This window comes from Sus scrofa, chromosome 14 (genome assembly GCF_054392235.1).
Source record: "Sus scrofa isolate SSC_HxYL_T2T_F1_AM1 chromosome 14, Sscrofa_HxYL_maternal_Yorkshire_Landrace_v2.0, whole genome shotgun sequence".
Lineage (NCBI taxonomy): Eukaryota > Metazoa > Chordata > Mammalia > Artiodactyla > Suidae > Sus > Sus scrofa.
Window position 1 is genome coordinate 86,522,490 of NC_139396.1, and position 19,455 is coordinate 86,541,944.

The 19,455-nt window shown below is 40.7% G+C and overlaps 2 protein-coding genes across 11 annotated transcripts in view; one reads left to right on the forward strand and one right to left on the reverse strand.

Moving 5' to 3' along the window:
* CDK1 (cyclin dependent kinase 1) overlaps positions 1-19,455 on the forward strand; it is a 158,734-nt gene that overhangs the window by 108,734 nt on the left and 30,545 nt on the right. The window lies entirely within an intron of this gene.
* The window catches only part of RHOBTB1 (Rho related BTB domain containing 1), a 138,453-nt gene that overhangs the window by 15,949 nt on the left and 103,049 nt on the right, over positions 1-19,455 (reverse strand). For 7 of the 8 annotated variants that reach the window (XM_021073598.2, XM_084997023.1, XM_021073600.2 and 4 more), the window contains 3 exons: positions 6,906-7,091; positions 2,009-2,988; positions 142-260 (listed from right to left, as the gene is read on the reverse strand). In XM_021073598.2, the coding sequence (XP_020929257.1) occupies positions 142-260; positions 2,009-2,988; positions 6,906-7,091 (1,285 nt within the window). Of the gene's footprint in view, positions 1-141; positions 261-2,008; positions 2,989-6,905; positions 7,092-12,470; positions 12,529-19,455 lie in introns of all 8 variants that reach the window. The other variant, XM_084997025.1, reaches the window with a different exon arrangement.

The following is a 19,455-nucleotide window of genomic DNA, read 5'->3' on the forward strand; positions in this document are numbered from 1 at the left end:
TGACACTTAAGCACAGCCTGTAAACTATTTCAAGGAAGCAGTTAAAGCACCGAAGTCCTCTGGTTAGTTCAACACTTTATAATATAAATACACAGGCATGTCCACAAAGATACCACCTGGGCTTTTGGGAAAGGCACATACCTCACTGTTGGCGCTTTCAACAAACGACCCGCCAAACATGGCTGCCATCCACTTGCAGCTACAGATCAGCAGTGGTTTGTGGGCGCTGATGGCTCCATCATCCAACTTAAATGTCACATCTGCCCAAGGACGGAGGAAGCACAGGCGTGAGCCAGCCTTTTCTAGAGTTCCTCCCATGTTCATCCGCCCCCATCTCTCGTGTTCTCTCCTCTATCCCCGTCACCACTGATATGGTGTCCACACCAAATTCTCTCCATCTTCTCTGAGGAGTCAGCCTTTAACATAACACGTAAGGTCACAACACACGTTCCCTGAGCCATAAAGTAACGGAAAGGAGAGGAATATTTTTTCATCCTTATTATGAAAAATTTCAAACATGGAACAGTGGAAGGAATACTCCAAAAACAGCTCATTTATCCGTGGTTAATTCTATCTGTATGTTTACATATATTTTAAATGTATGGAGACATTTTTTTTAACAGCATGACACTTCACTAGCTGCTTTACCAAGAATTTTCTAAAAATAAGATTCTTTTCCTAGATCACCTTACTACTGTTAGTCTTAAGAAAGTTGGCAACAATTGCCAAATATCATGCATTATCTAGTTCATATTCAAATTTTTCTAATTACCCTCTAATTTTAGAGTTTTTAAAAAGACAATCCAATTGAAGCTCCCACATTGTATTTGGTTATTATGCCTTTGTAGTAAGGAAAGGGAAATTTCAACACCTTCACTTAAAGTTCATTGTTTAATTTACTGCAGGTCTGTAACATTTCTTTTCATTAAGTTTTAAAGACTGTTTCTCTACCAGGAGGGTCACTGTTTGGAGTAAATATTACCCAAAGCTTTAAAATTAATGAACAACAAAAAAAATAAAATTAATGAACAGATTCGGTTACCTTTTATTAAATGCATATTACTATGACAGGCATTATGAAAGATAAATACAAAAATAGACATCTCCATCTAAATGGGAATCGGGAAGTCAAAATGCGACAATGAAAAGTACACAGGACAATTACAGAACCAAACTAGCATAAATGCGTATGACCATATAAGCATGGGCCAGTAACCCATCTTGGATCCGGGCCACCAATGCGCTTAAGTGACTCTATAAGGGCGCTGTGGGTAGCGTGTGGCAAGTTATCAGAGACAAAGGAGAAGAAAAATAGTGATGAGCAGGGTAAAGGAGTGTGAGAACCAAAAAGGACAGAGGACAGAAACAGAAGGTGGGAACTGCCTCAAGGATTGCCTCAAGGATTTCAGTGGCCTGGGGATCAAAGGTCACTGAGTTTTGTCCTGGGTGTGTGCTGAAGGGTTAGTGGACAATAGCCAGGGTCAGGAAAGGAGTCCTAAAGGGGAACTGTGAGCATCAGGCTGACCTGCTCAGGCTTAAGGGTAACCTGCCCTGCCCTTAAGAAGCATCATGATACACCCTGGGGCTTTAGGCGGCAGCTTGGATTCAAATCCTGGCTTGACCATTTACTACCTGTACAACCACAGGCTAGTTACCCAACCTCTCTGTCTCTCTGTTTCCCCATCTGTGAAATGGAGATAGTAATACTTAACCCTTAAATCTAATGAGAATGAAATAAGTGAATCCACGTAACTTAGGTACATGGGAAAAGAAGTACTTATACATGTTAGGTTTGTATTTTTTTTGTTATGGGGGGGTGTGCCCGTGGCATGCGGAAGTTCCTGGGCCAGGAATCAAACTGACCCCACAGCAGTGACAATGCTGGATCCTTAACCCACTGAACCACCAGGGACCTCCCTCATACGTGATGGTTATCCTTCTCCTGCCTATGTCTGGCCAACATTTGGCTAAAACACAACCCATGGCCTGTGCCACTGACCCCGCTCACCTGAAAACGTCCCCTTGCTGAGACACTCTTTTATCCGATTGGCTTTCCTGACGTGAAACGCTTTTGTAATCTCCTGGTTCATGAAGGCTTCCTTGTTCATGATGTTTTCCACCATCATCCTCAAGTCAAACATCTCCAGGACCTCTGCGATCTGAGCCAGGCCCATCAAGTCCTTCTCCTTTTCATCCAGTTGCCCCGTGTAGAGAAACTGGAGCAGGGTCCGGAAAGGGCCTGGCTGGACGGATGCGTCCATCCTGACCACAGTCACCGGGCCCACCCGCTTCGAGATGGGGTTGACCTGCATTTCCCTGTGCATGCCAAGGAAGCCCTTACTCCAGCCCGACAGGCTCTGTGTCTCCACCACCGTGCCCTCGGCTTCCAACCCTGGGCCCTCTGGCTGCAACACATTCTGGCTCGGGGACGTCCGCTGATCGGCCTGAGGTGTCCTTGGGCTGCCCTCCTCCCTCTCCTCGTTCAGGTCCAGACTCAATTCCTGGGCCTGGAAATCCAGGCTGGGCTTCTCTCTCTCACAGGCTCCTTCGCTCCAGTTGGGGGTTTCTTCACATTCCATTAAGAAAAGATCATAAAACTTGGATGAGGAGGTAGCGAGGTAAATGCGGTGTGCAAAGATCTGCTCCTGGCCCTGGAGGACGAACAGGACGTCAGCACACAGAGGGTTGTCCAGTAAACAGGCAGCTTCCTTGGTCCCCATGGAGGGACATTCTGGAACTTTGATGACCGGTGGGGGGGCTTTTGGAGGTAGGAATGGTGCCTGAAGTAAAGGTTTCTGGACTTTCTTTAGGTGAGATTTCCAGAACTGCAGGTGTCGGCGGGAAATGAGGGCGGCTCGGATTGCATTGTCGAACACGTCCTTGATTCCAAACTGGTCAAACACGCTTGTTTCATAGTAGGGTATGCCAAGTTCCTTTGCCACCTCTCTGCCTTTTTCCGGGGGCAAAATGTCTCCTCTCTTTATGGGCCTGGAAGAGAAGGTTTTAAACAGGGCAGTCAGTCTTATTTCGGGGGCTGGGGGTGGGGTGGGGAAGCGAAACAGTCACCAGGGCCCACCTAAGCACCTAGACATCTAAAATTCTTTGCAGGCTTTTCACCAGACTCTTGAAAAATCTACCAACCTCAGGCCTTTCAAATATAAAGTTCTTAGGGTTGCAGGAAAATAAAAATTGCTCTCAGTCCTAACAATAGTAACTCAAGTATCAGCCGTTTACCAGATGTTTGTTTGGTCCTGGGTAAGTTACTTAACCCCTTTAAGGCTCTGTTTTCCCATCTGTAAAACAGGAGTCATAATGGTGAGTCCTTGCATCTTGAAGGACTACTGAAAGGTTTAAATGAGATTATTCGCCCAGCACAGTCCCTGTTAGTGGTGTTCACTACTACCCCATCATCTTCTTCATCATCACCTTATGCTAGAATTTTCTCTTTTAACTTTAAAATGAATCCATATTCATCTTCTCACTTGAGCCTCACTACAACCCTAGGGGTGTTATTTTTGTTCTACATTTGGAAGAAAGGTTTGCCTAAGGTCACTTTTGCAAGTTGCAGAGAGACCTTTACTAAGCAATTGGAGTTGAAAACCCCCTCGTTCTAGACTAGTTGGTACACACATCCATTAAGTCTCCTCTATTAGGTTGGTGAACCTTCTTTCATATCTCAACCCCTTTCTTCCACTCTCTTCAGTCTCATCTTTTGCTTGGACTAGTACATTCATTAGCCTTTTAACTAATCTTTCCTCAGGTTCTCCACATGTTAGCTCACAGTTCTTATTGTTGCATGAAAAATCCTTACATCATATGAGTATGATAGCCAAAGTTTTCTTTTCTTTTTTCTTTTCTTTTTTTAGGGCCACATCCATGTCATATGGAAGTTTCCAGGCTAGGGGTTGAATTAGAGCTAAAGCTGCCAGCCTATGCCACAGCCACAATGCCAGATCTGAGCCATATCTGCGACCTACAATGTAGCTCATGGCAACACTGGATCTTTAACCCACTGAGTGAGGCCACAGGTTGAACCCATATCCTCATGGATACCAGCCAGGTTCATTATGGCTGAGCCACTACGGGAACTCCAGCCGCAATTCTTTAAAAAAAATTTTCCCCGTTTCCACAGAGTCCATGGAACAAAGTCTACAGCCTTTAGTCTGGCACAGAGGCTGGGAGGCCAAATCTTCTGAAACATTATCAGCAGAATAGTGCTGTAATTATGGCATAACCATGGCCAAGACCCAGAGAGATTCCAGAATGTACTCTCTTCACAAATACATAGTTGATTCTGAGACATACTCTTTTTTTTTTTTTTTAAAGTTTATCAAGGAGATATTACAACTATATACATAAACTAATGATGGAATAAAAATACCTGCAGCAAAAACTGACATAACTGAAAAGATAAATTCACTATTAAATAGTAATAACTGATAGAAGAACTAGAGAGAAAATAAAAAAAATATGTATGCTATTGGATCAAGTATCAGTGGACTCAACCTAGCAGACATATGTAAACCAGTCCCCTGGCGACTGCAGAATACACATTAATTTTCAAGTTATTATGGAACATTATTCAAGATAAGTAATATATTCAATCATAAAACAAGTCTCAACACATAAAATAACTTAAACCATGCTGTGTATATTCTGTGACTCCAAAGGAATTAAATTAGAAATCAAGAATGTCAGAGTTCCCGTCATGGGAGGCAACTAGTATCCATGATGATGCAGGTTCAATCCCCAGCCTCACTCAGTGGGTTAAAGATTTGGTGTTGTTGCCAACTGTGGCACAGGTCGCAGATGTAGCTTGGATCTGGTGTTGCTTTGGCTGTGCTGTAGGCTGGCAGCTGTAGCTCCAATTTGACCCCTAGCTTGGAAACTTCTATATGCGTCACGTGGGGCAGTAAAAAGAAAAAAAAAAAAAAAAAAAAAAGAACAGAGTAACATTTGGAAATTCCCCAAATATTGAGAAATTACTCTTAGGAGATGATCTTCCCAAATAAATAGCTGACTTTCAAGACCAACGGTAATGTGGGTGGCAGGCACTGGTCTTAAGAGAAATAAGCTTAGAGTGGGTAGAATTGGGATTTTAGGACCTTGATGGAAAAGAGGGAGGGCTGCAAGGTGTTGCAAAGGTGGAAGGAAGTGCAGGGAAGAAGGGTTTACTTCCAGGTTTGCTCCTGTGGTCATTTTGTGCATCACTAACTGATGAATCTGTTCAAGGCTGAGCCCAACTACCGCCTCCTCCAGGAAGTCTCAGAACTGTCTATGGAAGGGACTGTTCTCTGCAGCTCTGTGACTCTCCTCCAGTCCTCCACACATCTATTGTATGAGGCCCAACTCTCTTAACCTTTTTTTGTTTGTTTTTGATTTTTTTCTTTTTAGGGTCACGCCTATGGCATATGGAAGTTCCCAGGCCAGGAGTCAAATGGGAGCTGTAGCTGCTGCCCTATACCATCGCCACAGCAATGCAGGATCCAAGCCGAGTCTGTGACCTACACCAGAGCTCATGGCAACGCTGGATCCTTAACCCACTGAGTGAGGCCAGGGATCGAACCCACACCCTCATGGATACTAGTTGGGTTCTTAACTTGCTGAGCCACAATGGGAACTCCCTATTTTAATCTTTTAAACAAAGTTCTGAGGCGAAGGGCTAGCTAGTCTCATTCACCACGAGTCCTCTTTCCTTCGATGTGGCTTATAGTCAATCCCTAGTCCATGCATTTAAGAATAGAAAGAATAAGAAATGTTTTCAGAAAATTTATCCAAAACATACCTAGAACATCAGAAATTATCTCAAGAAAGTACTATTTGTTTTTGCCCTTACAACATAAAAACTTGTGTCCGCATAAAATTTTGTAACAAGCCTATTAAGGCAGAGTACTTACCTGGAAGGAAGGTATTAATATCTACATTTTGGGAAAAGCTGTATGCTTTCCAGCAAAAAAATGTAGTTAAACATAAACATAAGAAAAATTTTTAAAGAGACTATTGAAGGAGCACAAGGTTTTAGAAAGCTCTTATTTCCCTCCAAGATTGTGTTTTGTTTTGTTTTGTTTTTCTTTCTTTCTAGCTACCCCTATGGCATATGGAAGCTCCAAGTCCAGGGATTGAATCTCCACTGGAGCTGCAACCTACTTCACAGCTGTAGCGACACCAGATCCTTAACCCACTGTGCTGGGCAGGGGATCACACCGGCGCTTCCACAGAGACAAGCCAGATCTTTAACCCACTGCACCACAGTGGGAACCCCCCACCACGATTGGTGTACATATTTTATGCAGAGTAAAAAACATCCTTCTTCAAATTGCATTTTCAACACATGACTCTTTAAAAATATCCACTAGAACCATTTAACAAGCAACGTTGCTGTTTTGCAACCATAGGTCCACAGAAGTTTTAAAAACTGGACAATGTCATCTTGGGAATGAAATTCTCTCAGAGGTGGGATTTTGAGAATACTAAATGAGAAGATAATAAAAACACTTGGATATGTGTATTTGCATGAACATGATGTTCCTGGGGCCAAGAATTATGGCTGATTGCTCTGAATGTTAGTTACCTTTATTATAATCATCATAATTTCAAGAAAGGCATGATTATGAGTAACCAACATTTTGTTTAATACTTTACAAATTTCAAGGCACTTTTGTACACACCATATCAAGCACTGACTGGCCAACCATCTTACAAAAATGAGTTTTTGCCTAAGAGGTGACGGTGAGCACGAGAAGGGTCAAGACATGTCCCCTCACCATTAACAAGCTAACTTAAAGCGAATAGCTGGTTGACAGGGTCCCAGAGTCACTGAAGAATAGAACCCAAGGCTACAGAGACATATGTTACTTCAATTTTAATTTGGCCAGCACAGTGAAACACTGAGTCCCTTGGCTTACCTTGCTAAAGGGCGTCTGGCTCTATTAACAGCTTCAAGATCAGCATAGCGGAGATCTAACTGGCAGCCAACTAGAACGACAGGTGTGCGAGGGCAAAAGTGCTTGATTTCTTGATACCACATGGTTTTCACATGATTTAGGGAATTGGGATTAGCGATCGAAAAACAGAGGACCACAACATCGGACCTAAAAGAAAATCACAAAAGAAGCTGTATAGTCTTTTAACTTTTCTTTTTCTTTGGTCACGATGGTTCCTCCCCTCCCACATCCATCTAATGCCATATCATGTCATTAAAGAAAAAAAAAATTCAAAAAAAGACCAGATATTAAAATACATCTTGGAGTCATGCAAACAGCCTGATAAGCCTCCACATTCCAGCACCACCACAGCCTGAGTTCATTTCCATACTGCACTGCCTATGCATTGAAAAATTTCACAGGAAGTTATTTTACAGTATAGATGGTTACCCAAACTGGGCTCAGTCCTGGAACCACCACATGCGGAACTATTTCTGTTCATCACAAGAAATAGTTTCAAGATAAAAGAAAATAACAAAAAAACTACCATTACTAGTTTAAACATACAGGTGATGATGACTCAATGAGATAAAGCAAACAGTTTAAACATCACTGCAAAGGTAACGGGTATTTGCTGTACAGGGCAGGCAAATACACAGAAGGATTTTTTGCCCTTCTTCTCACTTAAGCACACATGGAGAGAGCACAACCATTTCTCTGTTTCTGAAAAGAAAAAGTCCTGAATTTGCAGGGATTTTGAACCTTTATTAGGTATAAAGCAAGAAGGTAGTATTCAACAGAAAACTGGCAAAAGTTAGATGGATGGCTAGTAAGATGTGAAAATGCTGGAAGCAGATTTCTCAAATGTTATATGTGACACACAGCAGGTAAATGGAAAAAAAGAAAAACTGCTTTATAGTCAATTGTGACATAAGGATCTTCCATTTTAATAACTTACCATTCTAGAAGCCAAAGAACTGTTTTACAAAACAGTTGTTCAATTATGGTGTTTGACAGATAGCTGCTAAAAGGTATCTTTAATAAAGATTATAAACCATCTTTCTAGGTTAAAATATGCAGAATAATGACTTTGAAAACATTGAGGCAGAAAAATATGAAGAATAGAAAAAGTTACACCCAAGGATTCAAGACTATCTTGCAGCTACATTCAGATAAAACTTACACTTTTATTAGATGTTAATTTATTGCCTTTATTGTTTATGTAATGAGAAGAATCAAGTCAATGAATCAAAACACCTTTTAAAATCATTAATGAGCTTTTCTCCCTACATATCAATGAAGACAATCAAATACAGCCAGCAACCATAAAATTTCTAAAAATAATCATTTGCAATACAGCAAACTGCAGGGTGCTTACATTAAACGTAATTCACAAGTTGAGTCCTCGAATTTATACCCAAGAAAAATTGCACCAGACCACAACAAATAGAAGGGAAAATCCTGACATTAAAATATTTACAAATTATAAAAGAGGACCTAGGACTCAAAGCAGAGGACTGGATTAATCTGTATGTTTAAAATGTCCTTGAAATAAAGACACTGTCAAAGATTCTTGGGCACTGGAAAATATAATGTGTGTAAAAATATGCATAACTATATAAATGAAAGGAGAGCATGTCTTGTCTTTGGGATTCTGATTTAGTTAGTGGAATATTCTGTGCACAGTCTTACTTCTAATCAGCATAAATAACAGTATCCAGTAAAGTCAAGAATGCTTTGAATTTTACATTTTTTTAGGAGGGAGTTTTCTATTATTCATAATCCTATTTATATAGGATATCTGATGCAGTTCTGCTATAAGCTTTGTCCTGATCATAAAATAAAGCCGCCAAGAAATCTGGCACAGTGAGAGTAATACGGCAGTACCTGAGGTTCAGAATAATAGAGAAAGATCCGAGGAAATGGAACCAGCACCTCAATGTGGAATAGTTATGTGTGCATATAAAATTGGTGTCTTCTCTTTCTTTATTAAGGCACACGGCAATAAAGGAAATCATTCTCAGAACTTAATTTATATGACAGACATGTAGCTAAATGTCAATTCTCTTATCTAATTTTATGATACAGCATGTGAGATTCTGAAATCAGAGCTAGCTCGGTTGCCAAGGTTACCATGATAACACTCATGCTACTGAACATATACTAGTTGCTATCCAGATGACCTGTAAACAAGTACAGACAGGACCTAGGGGGCTGGAAAAAATGGAATCTCCTGATGCTAGTAGCACAATGCTATTGCACAATACAGGTCCAGAGGGCCCAACTTCTAACTATGTCACATCAATATCTTGGTGCACACAATGCTGCTGGAAAGCTAGAAAAATAATTCAATGCTCTGTAAATATTTTGCCTCGAAAGGATGCTAGGTAAAGGGAAGGAGTGGTACTGAGAGCAATGCTACCTCTGAAGCTAAAATAACTTACTGAGTCAAAGTTCTATTTGCATCTTTGGAATATATATTCTTTTTCCTTTTTTTTTAAATGCACATTTAGAAGCTGTGAGAATCTGTCTCCATCATTTTACATTGAACGCTGTTAAAGAAGTAGATATTTTATCTACCACCCTGCTTAAATGTCTTTAACCCTTGTTGATTAAATGCCAGTTAAGAAACGTTGCATACACATTATATAGAATCCTATTCGTTAGGCCTGCCATAGGCATGTAGTATTTTAAACAAAAGCCTGAGAATCAGTGGGTCTAACGTTAGGGCTCTACAAAGATACTGCCTTGACCCATTCGTCCTCCTCCCAACATTCTTTTCTAAATCTTAATTCTCAGCACATCAGTCTCCTCTGTGATATAAACACCTATAAAATCAAGTAACTATTTTGAGCATTGCCATTTATTCCCTCTAGGTTTGAGCCATTTTTCTACCTAGTCAAAGAAAGCACAAGACCTGCAGCTAAGAATATCTCCAGCTTTAGGCAGAATTCCAAGGAACGAGAGATATTAAATAACTTTTAATCAAAACATTCATTCCTGTGTGGAGACTGTTCAATGTCTGACACAAGTTTGTGTTTAAAAATGCCATTCCTATGAAAGATAAAAAGAAAAAGGCAAGTTCTAGCATTTCTACTTCTGCAGCTCTGTTACTCTTTTTTTTTTTTAAACTTTGAAGAGTTCAAGTTTAAAAATAATTGGGAGGGGGAGGTGTGATGAGGACATTCTCACATATTAGGCAGCAGGGTTAGCCTAGAAATGACCTCAAGGTTCCAATTTCAGCTGTAAAAAGAATTGGATAGGATTTAAATGGAGTCCTACAGCTATTTCGGAGTAGAGAGCACAAGAATTTGAGAATGCAGAGATAAAGCACATAGTAGAACTTAAAGACTGAGAAGAGTAGGAAGAGGCCTGGAATTTTTATTTTGGACTGAGCTAAGTGACTTTATTAAAGACAACAAGATTATGAAGGGTTTAAGAATGTATGGTCTCAGTGGCTTGCCTGTAAATATTGATTTTTTTTTTGGAGAAAAATGTGACGGATTGTTCCTAAGAGGAAAATATTAATACGAAAGTTTCACTGGGGTACGAACACATCAAATCATGCCTGTGCAATAATGTTTTGACTAGTTGAGTTAAGAACAATCCAAAGTAAATCTGTGCGTTAAAACAACTGCGGATTTCCAGTTTCATGGAGGGGTGGGAAGTAAGAGGGGGATCAGAGAGAGACCTAGTTACCCAAAATTGCTTGGGCTGATAAAGCCAACCTTGGTTGTATTAATTTTTCTTCAGATATTAAACAAAAAAGCATATTTTTTCCAGCTATCTTTTAAGGAGAACATTGGCCAAAGATAGCATGTCAAAGATTGGCAAGGATATTTGGATAACATAAGGAGAGCATGCAAAGTTGGGCCCAATCTTTGTTGAAGGATTAAAGGGAAAAAAAAAAAAATCTGAAAAAAGCACATCTTACCCATGTATCTTGGCCTGAGATAGACTTTTTAAAAAGTGTATTTTAGGAGTTCCTCTGCAGCTCAATAATGGCTTAAGGACCTGGCGTTGTCACTGCAGCAGCTTGGATCACTGCTATGGTGTGGGTTGAATCCCTGGCCCAGGAACTTCCACAAGCCACAGGTGTGGTCCCAAAAGAGTATACTTTATTTATTATATTATATTGTATGTTGCTATGGACACGGAGTGAAAATTTTAAATAGACTGCAATTATGGAGAATCTGCTGTAGCACAGTGGGTTAAGGATCTGGCATTGCTACAGCTGTGACCTACACCACAGCTCAGATTTGATACTTGGCTTGGGAACTTCCACATGTCACAAGTGTGGCCGAAAAAGGAAAAAAAAAGATTTCAATTAAACACAGGGCGGATTTTCCTTTTAAGGTAATAATGTGTGTGTGTGTGTGTGTGTGTGTGTGTGTGTGTGTGTGTGTATACATTTTTTTGAGCTAGATTTTAAACATCAAATGCCACATATTCTCATGGTTTGCCTTTATAATATCTACAGTCAAATATAGCAAAGTTGGTGGGAAAAGATCAGAGAAGCAAAGAGAAACTAAATTCATCCTTTGAAGAAGTGGTTGAAGAGGGCATATAGTCAATACCAAAAATTTGGTGTTAGGAATGAATTTTCTATGTTCTTTCTTATCCCAAAAGTGCCTTCCATCTTCTTAGTTTGTCTTCCCTTTTCTAGTCCCATCAACTATGCCACCATTGTCCAGCTGTGGAGCTGTGAGTCTTGGGTTTTCTTATCTGCTTACCCATTATCTGAGTAAATTATCCCTTATCTAGGTAAGATCAGGCCAATTTGATGGGTAATGTGAGGGCTAGTAGATTCCATCCAGTGCCCTAGGAAGGTGTGAGCAGAACAGCTATGCTGATGCATGGCTGGTGACCCAAAGTAAGCTAACAATCCTATTTCCCTGAGTCTTGCCTGGAAGTGCCTCCTTTTAAATTAAACAAGATACCTTTAAGCCTTCTACTCTATTCTAGGATTCTACCTCTTTACATCACTAATGCCTATTATTATTTCTTTCTTTTTCTTTTTTTTTTTGTTTTAGTAGAGACTCCCATAGCCTTTACATTGCTACAGATCATAATCACATCTCAATGGGTTTCTTTGTCAATATACCTAAGTCCCCTTCTGGCAAAGACTCAAGCAGGAGTCCCTATCCTCCTTCTCCCCCTGCTGCTGACCAAAGAAGGCTCTTTACAGAAACATTTTCAATACCATTCATGTCAACAACACACCTTTCATGCATATAGTCTGACAGCGCTATGCAAACAGACAGACCAAAACAGCACACAACAGCTGGGAGGATGGTGGAGAAGAGGAATGTGTGACACGTGGCTTTGGAAAGTTTTAGTAGGGAAGCAGCCCGGTATGTATGAGATGCGGAGGGAGTTGTCAGTGATGGTGAACATAACCACCTGGAGATGAATGGCCGTATTAAGCTCATACTCATGGAAAATGGAGAGGCCTGTGGCGGAGCGCCTGGAAGGGGGTCTGGGGAGAGCAGGGCAGTACCATGCAGCGCCCTGAATGTGAGCAGAGAAATCAAGTCAATACTTTACCAATAGCAGTGAGGCTTCTTAAGTACAGATGTTATGTGGGGAAAACTGTGAAAACACCCTGAAATATATCCAGATTTGGGAGTGATTAGCATGCGCAACTATTTCTTCCAAGCCCATAACTATATGTTTAGTAGGAAGGAACATTTTAAACCGGTCTTCCCCCACCCTCCAAAAACGAGACCAAAGCAATGCACGCTCATAAGTGCAGGAAAGCCATATTAACATCCCACCAATGCCACCAAGTCCTAAGATAGATAACACTCAAAACTTAAAAATGGTTGGTTCTGCCATCGGAGTACAAATATCACAGAAGGCAATGGCCTAACCATATAAAAGCCTGTGGGTTATCATTCAGTGGAAATCAGCTATTTTTAAATTTGCTATCCCAAATTTCTATCTCTGCTCTCTTTAATGTATAGATCTTCTGTGACTTATGATGGGCCTATGTCTTGATAAACCCATCATAAATTGAAAATATCATAAATCAAAAATGCATATAATAACACCTAACCTACTGAACATCATAGCTTAGTCTAGCCTACCTTCAATGTGCTCGGAACACTTCCATTAGCCTACGGTTGGGCAAAATCATCTAACACAAAGCCCGATTTATTAACTGCTGTACTTGATGTGAAAAACAGAATGGTTATATAGGTACAGAATAGTTATGTGTTATCAGTCTTTTACCCTGGTGACTGCGTGGCTGGTGTGGAGCCTGGTTCCCTGCCACAGCCTAGCATCATGAGAGAGTACTGTACTGTATATTGCTATCCTGGGAAAAGATCAAAATTAAAACATGAAGTATTTTCTACTGGGTGCGTATCACTTTTGCACCATCATAAAGTAGGAAAACTCTAAGTTGGACCATGTAAGTCAAGGACTCTCTGTGTTCTTACATCTTACACAATCATCTGAAAAAGGTGAATGCCTGTGAAATTAGGTGAAGCACAAGTAATTAATTAAAAGAGCTACTGAACCTCATTTAATCCCTGGTCAGTGAAAGCAGGAAACCCTGGGACAGAGAAGGCTTAACAGGAGGAGGCAAAACTGTCAATTTTCTGTCTACTCCACCTCATTCTCATTTCCCTTTGGCTTGTCCTGAAGCTACATGACTGAGGAACATCCCTCTTACGCCGCTGACATTTTCTCCTAATAGTAAGGCTAACTGTATGTATAACAATGCCTCCATGGTGGCCCGACTGCCGGTAGGAGGCCACTGGGATGAATCTCCCTGACTCTTCTGAAATGAAACTGTGCAAACCAGCAAAGTCAATCCACTGGGGTAACACCAGGCATTTATCCAGGCCTCTCACCAATCCTCTTTGAATCAATAAAGGTACACGGATTTGTCAAGTCTCTTGTCCACTCTCAATAAGCCATCATTCAATCATTTTCCCCAGAAATACTAACTGACAACCTGCTATGTGCTAGTGTTCTTCTAGACCCTGGGGACACAATTATTAAAGATACAAATCACTGCCTTCACTTTGCTCACCTTCGTCATGCTTACGGAGAACAGAGCCAATAAGCAAGAAAAATGCGTAGACTATTTAGGCCGCTAGGTAGGATACACAGCAGAGAAGGGGGACAGAAATATGGGGGAGCAGAAGTTGCTGTTGTGAACTGAAAACTCTGCACAACCCAAAAGTTGAGAATTAACAGTTTACTTGGAGGAGGCCTCTCAGCTCTGAGGGACGGCTCTGAAGAGGTGAGAGAGGAGCCAGGACATATAGGAGTTTTGCAACCAAAACCAGGTAGCTGGAACATCAAAAGATTATGTTCATTAGAGAAAACCAGATACCTCAAGTTAAGGAATTTAGCACTTTTCTCTGTGTGGGAAGATACTGGAGTCTGGGCTAATTGAAATCATTCCTTGGCTTTTCTCCATCCTGAATCCCCTCAGGGTGCACAGCCTGGGGAGGCTACAGTGGCTGCTGGCTTCGTGGCCCCACCATCCTTGATATACTGAGATAACAGGCAACCTTCTTCATCCACACTGTTGAAATGAGGTGGTCTGGGAGGGCTTTAATGAGAAATTGACATTTCATTAAAGACCTGAAGGAAGGGAAGGAGTGGACTTGCTCATATTTGGTGGGAGAGCACTGTGGAAGAGGAAACAGCTAGTGCAAAGGCCCTGAGGCAGGAGCATTCCTGGGGGTTTCCCTGTGGGTGAGGGGAGGAAGAGCAGGAGCTGGGTTCAGAGAGGCAATTCTGGGCTTAGGCTGGGAAGGGGCCTCATGGGTCTGGTTCTCTCTTTGAGTGAACTGGAAGAGGAGAATGATATTTGAGCAGAATGATATAATTTATGTTTTAACCCAACTACCATAATGAGAACTGGCTAAAGGGTGGTGGGGGGATGGGTTGTCAGGGGAATAAGATAGAAGGAGAGGCCAGATGAAAATACTCCAGAGAGAGATGGTGGTGACTTTGGCCTGGGAGTGGTACAAGTGGTGAGAAGTGGCTGCGTTCTATGTCTGTGTGGAAGGTAAGAGCCGCTGGCTTTGCTGATGGAGTGAGTGTATGATGACCAAGAGGAGTCAAGAATGATGCTAGAGTTTTTTGCCCCGAACAATTCTTTCTTCCCTGTTCCTGGTACTGACATCTTTAGTTCAGCATTTTAACACTGAATCGTAACCATTTGTGTTGCCGTCTTACCCACTACACTGAATTTCATCTTTAGGGACTTTGTCCTATCCCCATTAGTTTCTCTCCCATTGTTACACAGTGTTTGTAACAAAAGGGACCCTCAGTGACTGTTTATCAAATAAAAAGGCCTTGGAGATATTGGAGGAGGTAGATGCAAATATATCTGCAGACTCAAAATCTCCTAGGAGTGAATTTAGACCTAAAATAAGTCAGTGAAGGGATATCCTTAAGTTTTAATAAAAAATGACATGTGGGCTATAACATTTCTTTGGACAATTATTGCTCTAAGTTAGCTGTATAATATCTCTGGTATGTACCAGAGATTATCCAGTAAATATATATTTTTAAATTATTTGAATTTTTCTTTATCCAGTAAATACATTTTAAAATTATTTGAATTTATCTTAAAAATCGATTTAGCTGATCTAATTTGGATATGTTCATAATGCAAGAATAAAAATGGATTAATGATCTCTTCTAGGAAATTAGATTATCTCCAGAAGCAAAGGAAATGTAAAGAACAGGCAGATTACTTTCAGGATGAATTCTGGGTTAGTGTCACAGAATTGAGGCATAAAGGAACATCCTCTACTTCACAGACCATCTTGTTTTTTAAAAAACATGCCACCATCCCCCAAAAGATAACCAAGGTGATAAATTTAAAAGACATTTTTGCTAATCTGTTTTATCTTGCTGTATGTAATCTGGTACTTTGTCCTTCTAACTATATTCTCTAGCTGGGGGTGGATGAGCTTTGGGGAGGGAACAAAGTGGTGGAATGATTTTGGAAATCTAATAAATGGTCAATATTAAAAGTTATTCATGTGACAGTTGTTAAGATTCACTAAGAAAAATAGTTGGGAAACTGGTCTGTAAACCACAAGGTATGAATTATTATCAGGCAAATAGGATTATGGGTTCAAAAGTCACTTAATACTGGGAATATAAACTGGTACAACCCACTAGGGAAGATGGTATGGAGGTTCCTCAGAAAACTAAATATAGAACTGCTACATGATCCAGCAATCACACTCCTGAGCATATATCCAGACAAAAGTATAATTCAAAAAGATACATGCACCCCTATGTTTACTACAGCACTATGCGCAATAGCCAAGACATGGAAACAACCTAAACGTCCATCGACAGAGAAATGGATTAAGAAGATGTGGTACATATACATAATGGAATATGAGCCATAAAAAAGAACAAAATCATACCATTTGCAGCAACATGGATGCAACTAAACATTCTCATACTAAGTGAAGTTAAGTCGGACAAAGACAAATACCATATGATATCACTTATATGTGGAATCTAAAATATGGCACAGGGAGTTCCCATTGTGGCTCAGCAGTAACGAACCCAACTAGTAACCATAGGGATGCAGGTTTAATCCCTGGCATTGCTCAGCGGGTTAAGGATTCAGTGTTGCTGCAAACTGCCGCACAGGTGGCAGATGCGGCTCAGATCCCATGTTGCTGCGGCTGTGACATAGGCTGGCAGTTGTAGCTCTGATTCGACCCCTAGCCTGGAAACTTCCATATGCTGCAAGCGTGGCCCTAAAAAGAAAAAAAATAATAATAATGTAAAAAAAGAAAATATGGCACAAATGAACCTATCTACAGAACAGAAACAGGCTCACAGACATAGAAAACAGACTTGTGGTTACCAAGCAGGAGGGGAGAGAGAGTGGAATGGACAGACAGTTTGGGATTAGTAGATGCAAACGATGGCATTTAGAATGGATAAGCAATGAGGTCCTACACTATATCCAATCTCCTGGGATAGACCACGATGGAATATAGTAATAATAAAAAATGTATATATGTATGACTGAGTTGTTTTGCTGTATAGTAGCAATTGGCACAACATAGTAAATCAACTATAATTTTAAAAAAGTCACTAAAGACATTTCTTGTATATAGCAGCTAACAAGAATGGCAAGACATTTTCATCAAGAAATCTTTTCCTTTTGGCTCATTTAAAGGGAGTTGCTGAAAGAGGGTAACAGAATTATCCTCTGAAGACACTGCAGAATTTTTCAACAGTCCCTTTCTTCTTACCACCTAATTTAAAAGTGAAAACTATACGCGCTGAATACATTTCTTGATCAGGAGATTCTAGTATAGAAACATCACAAACTGATGTTTTCTCTTTGCCCATGATGAAAAGTCAACACATGTAGCTATATTTGACCCAACCTGTCAAGTTTGCAGTAATTATGTAGTTACAGAAAAAAGGTAAAAAGAAGCAAAACACATGCTGTTAATGTATTGAACTGTACATACATTCCCTACTTTCTCTACCCATCTTGTTGGCTTATCATTCTTATTTCTGCAGCATCTTTTGGGGCCACAAATGATGTTCTGGGCTCAACCACAAAGGACTGTCTTTCCCAGCCAGGTGACCAGTGTTTGGGCTGCAGCCAGCATCCTGCCAGGTCCTAGAACAAGAGTGACTCCAGTCATCAGTCAAGCCCTATTCCTATCTCCTTTGGCACTGCTGCTTCCCAAGGACATTTCCATCCTGGGAACAGGGCTGGGTTGGGCACAGGAATCCCAGCTCTTCTGATTGTCTTCTGGTTCCAATGTGAGATGTACCAGGTCAGAGCAGGAAGGACAGGGTAGGACAGCAGGCTGACGGTAGCACAGAGCATGGCACAGGCATATTTTCTGTGTGCCAGATGATGTGGCATCAAAGCAGTCCTATGTGTGAGTGATTTAGTACAGAATCCATAAATTTCCACTACATTAACATTTTTAAATTACTTGAATGCATTTAGTCTAACATATTTTTGTTTGTTTGGGATTAGCATAAAGCAGTAAAAATCCACCTTCAATTATTTTACTTAATGCCCTCATCTATGGGCAAATGAATTAAAAAGACATATAATTCTTTTTTAAAATGATTCTTAGATCTTGGAAATGATACCCAGAGGAGAAACAAATGATAGTTGGAAAAGCGTTAGTGTTACTACATGAAACTCTCTGAAGAACACTCATCCAAACAAGGCATTCCTGCTCCTCTCCACCAAATTTACAAATTAAAAAATTTGGCAAGAAAGGGGGAGGTTTTGGAGATGTGACTGACTACGCATCCCCCCCTTTTCTCTTGGCCTCACAGCATTCTCTAGTTCCAGGAAGAGACACAGTTGTTACTATTTGATGGAGAAACTGAAAACTTTCCAGGAATGTGGTGTTCTCCATTCAGCTATCACAAGGTACCTGGTCAAATACAACTTCTTCAGAAAAAGATACATACATAACCACAGCCAAAGACACAGGCTATTTGGTAGGATTATGATCCACACAGCTGAGGGCCTCTATCTCTGGGAAAAAGGTATCCAGCATGATTTAGGGACAATTTGGTAGTGGCCCATCATTAGCTTTGAGATGCCAGAACCATTCCAATTCCCATATTCAGCTATTAAGGATCTGCTCCTATTTTATTTTCCCCTTAAGTTCACGCAAATGATTTATATTTTCAGTAAGAACTACATTTAAGTTCTACAAATAATCAAAACACATATTGTCAATTGTGCAAATTTCCTCACCTAGCTAGACTACTTTGCCCATAAAAAGGTTATATTTAAAAAAAATTACTGCAGTTCCCACTGTGTTGCAATGGGATTGGTGATGTCTCTGCAGCACCGGGATGCAGGTTCAATCTCTGACACCACACAGTGGGTTAAAGGATCCGGTGTTGCTGCAGCTGCAGCATAGGTTACAACTGCAGCTCGGATCTGATCCCTGGCGTGGGAACTCCACACACCTCAGGGCAGCCGAAAAAGAAAAAAAAAAATTATTATTGAGCTACAATTGAAACACACTAAACTTCGTAGACTTCCAGGGCTCAAATTCATTGGTGTTGACCTAGGTGTATACTTCTGATACAGTGATTCCAATCAAGACAACAAACGTCACCATCACCCCCAAAATGTCCTTGTGCCCCTTTGTAACCCATCCTCCCCTCCGTCCTCTTTCTCAGGCAACCAGTGACCTACTTTATGTCCCTAGAGATGACAATGCATTTTCCAGAGTTTTACAGAAATGGAGCCACACATCCCATGTGCTCTTTTTTTTTTTTTTGGTCTTGGTTTCCTTCATTCAAAAGCTCTCTCTCTAATCTTCAAAGAGATTCCTCCTGTTTGGCTGAGTCTCAGTAAAGAGCACAGTGAAATTTCCATGGCCGTGTTTACCTAAAGCATGGCCTGAGGAGTAGCTGCTTTCAAATCCTCCAGGTAACTGGCTAAAACTTGCTCATTCACCTCTTCCATATCTCTGACATCAGATAACCAGCAGGCTTTGGAGTACTCAAGTATGAGAACGAACAGTTT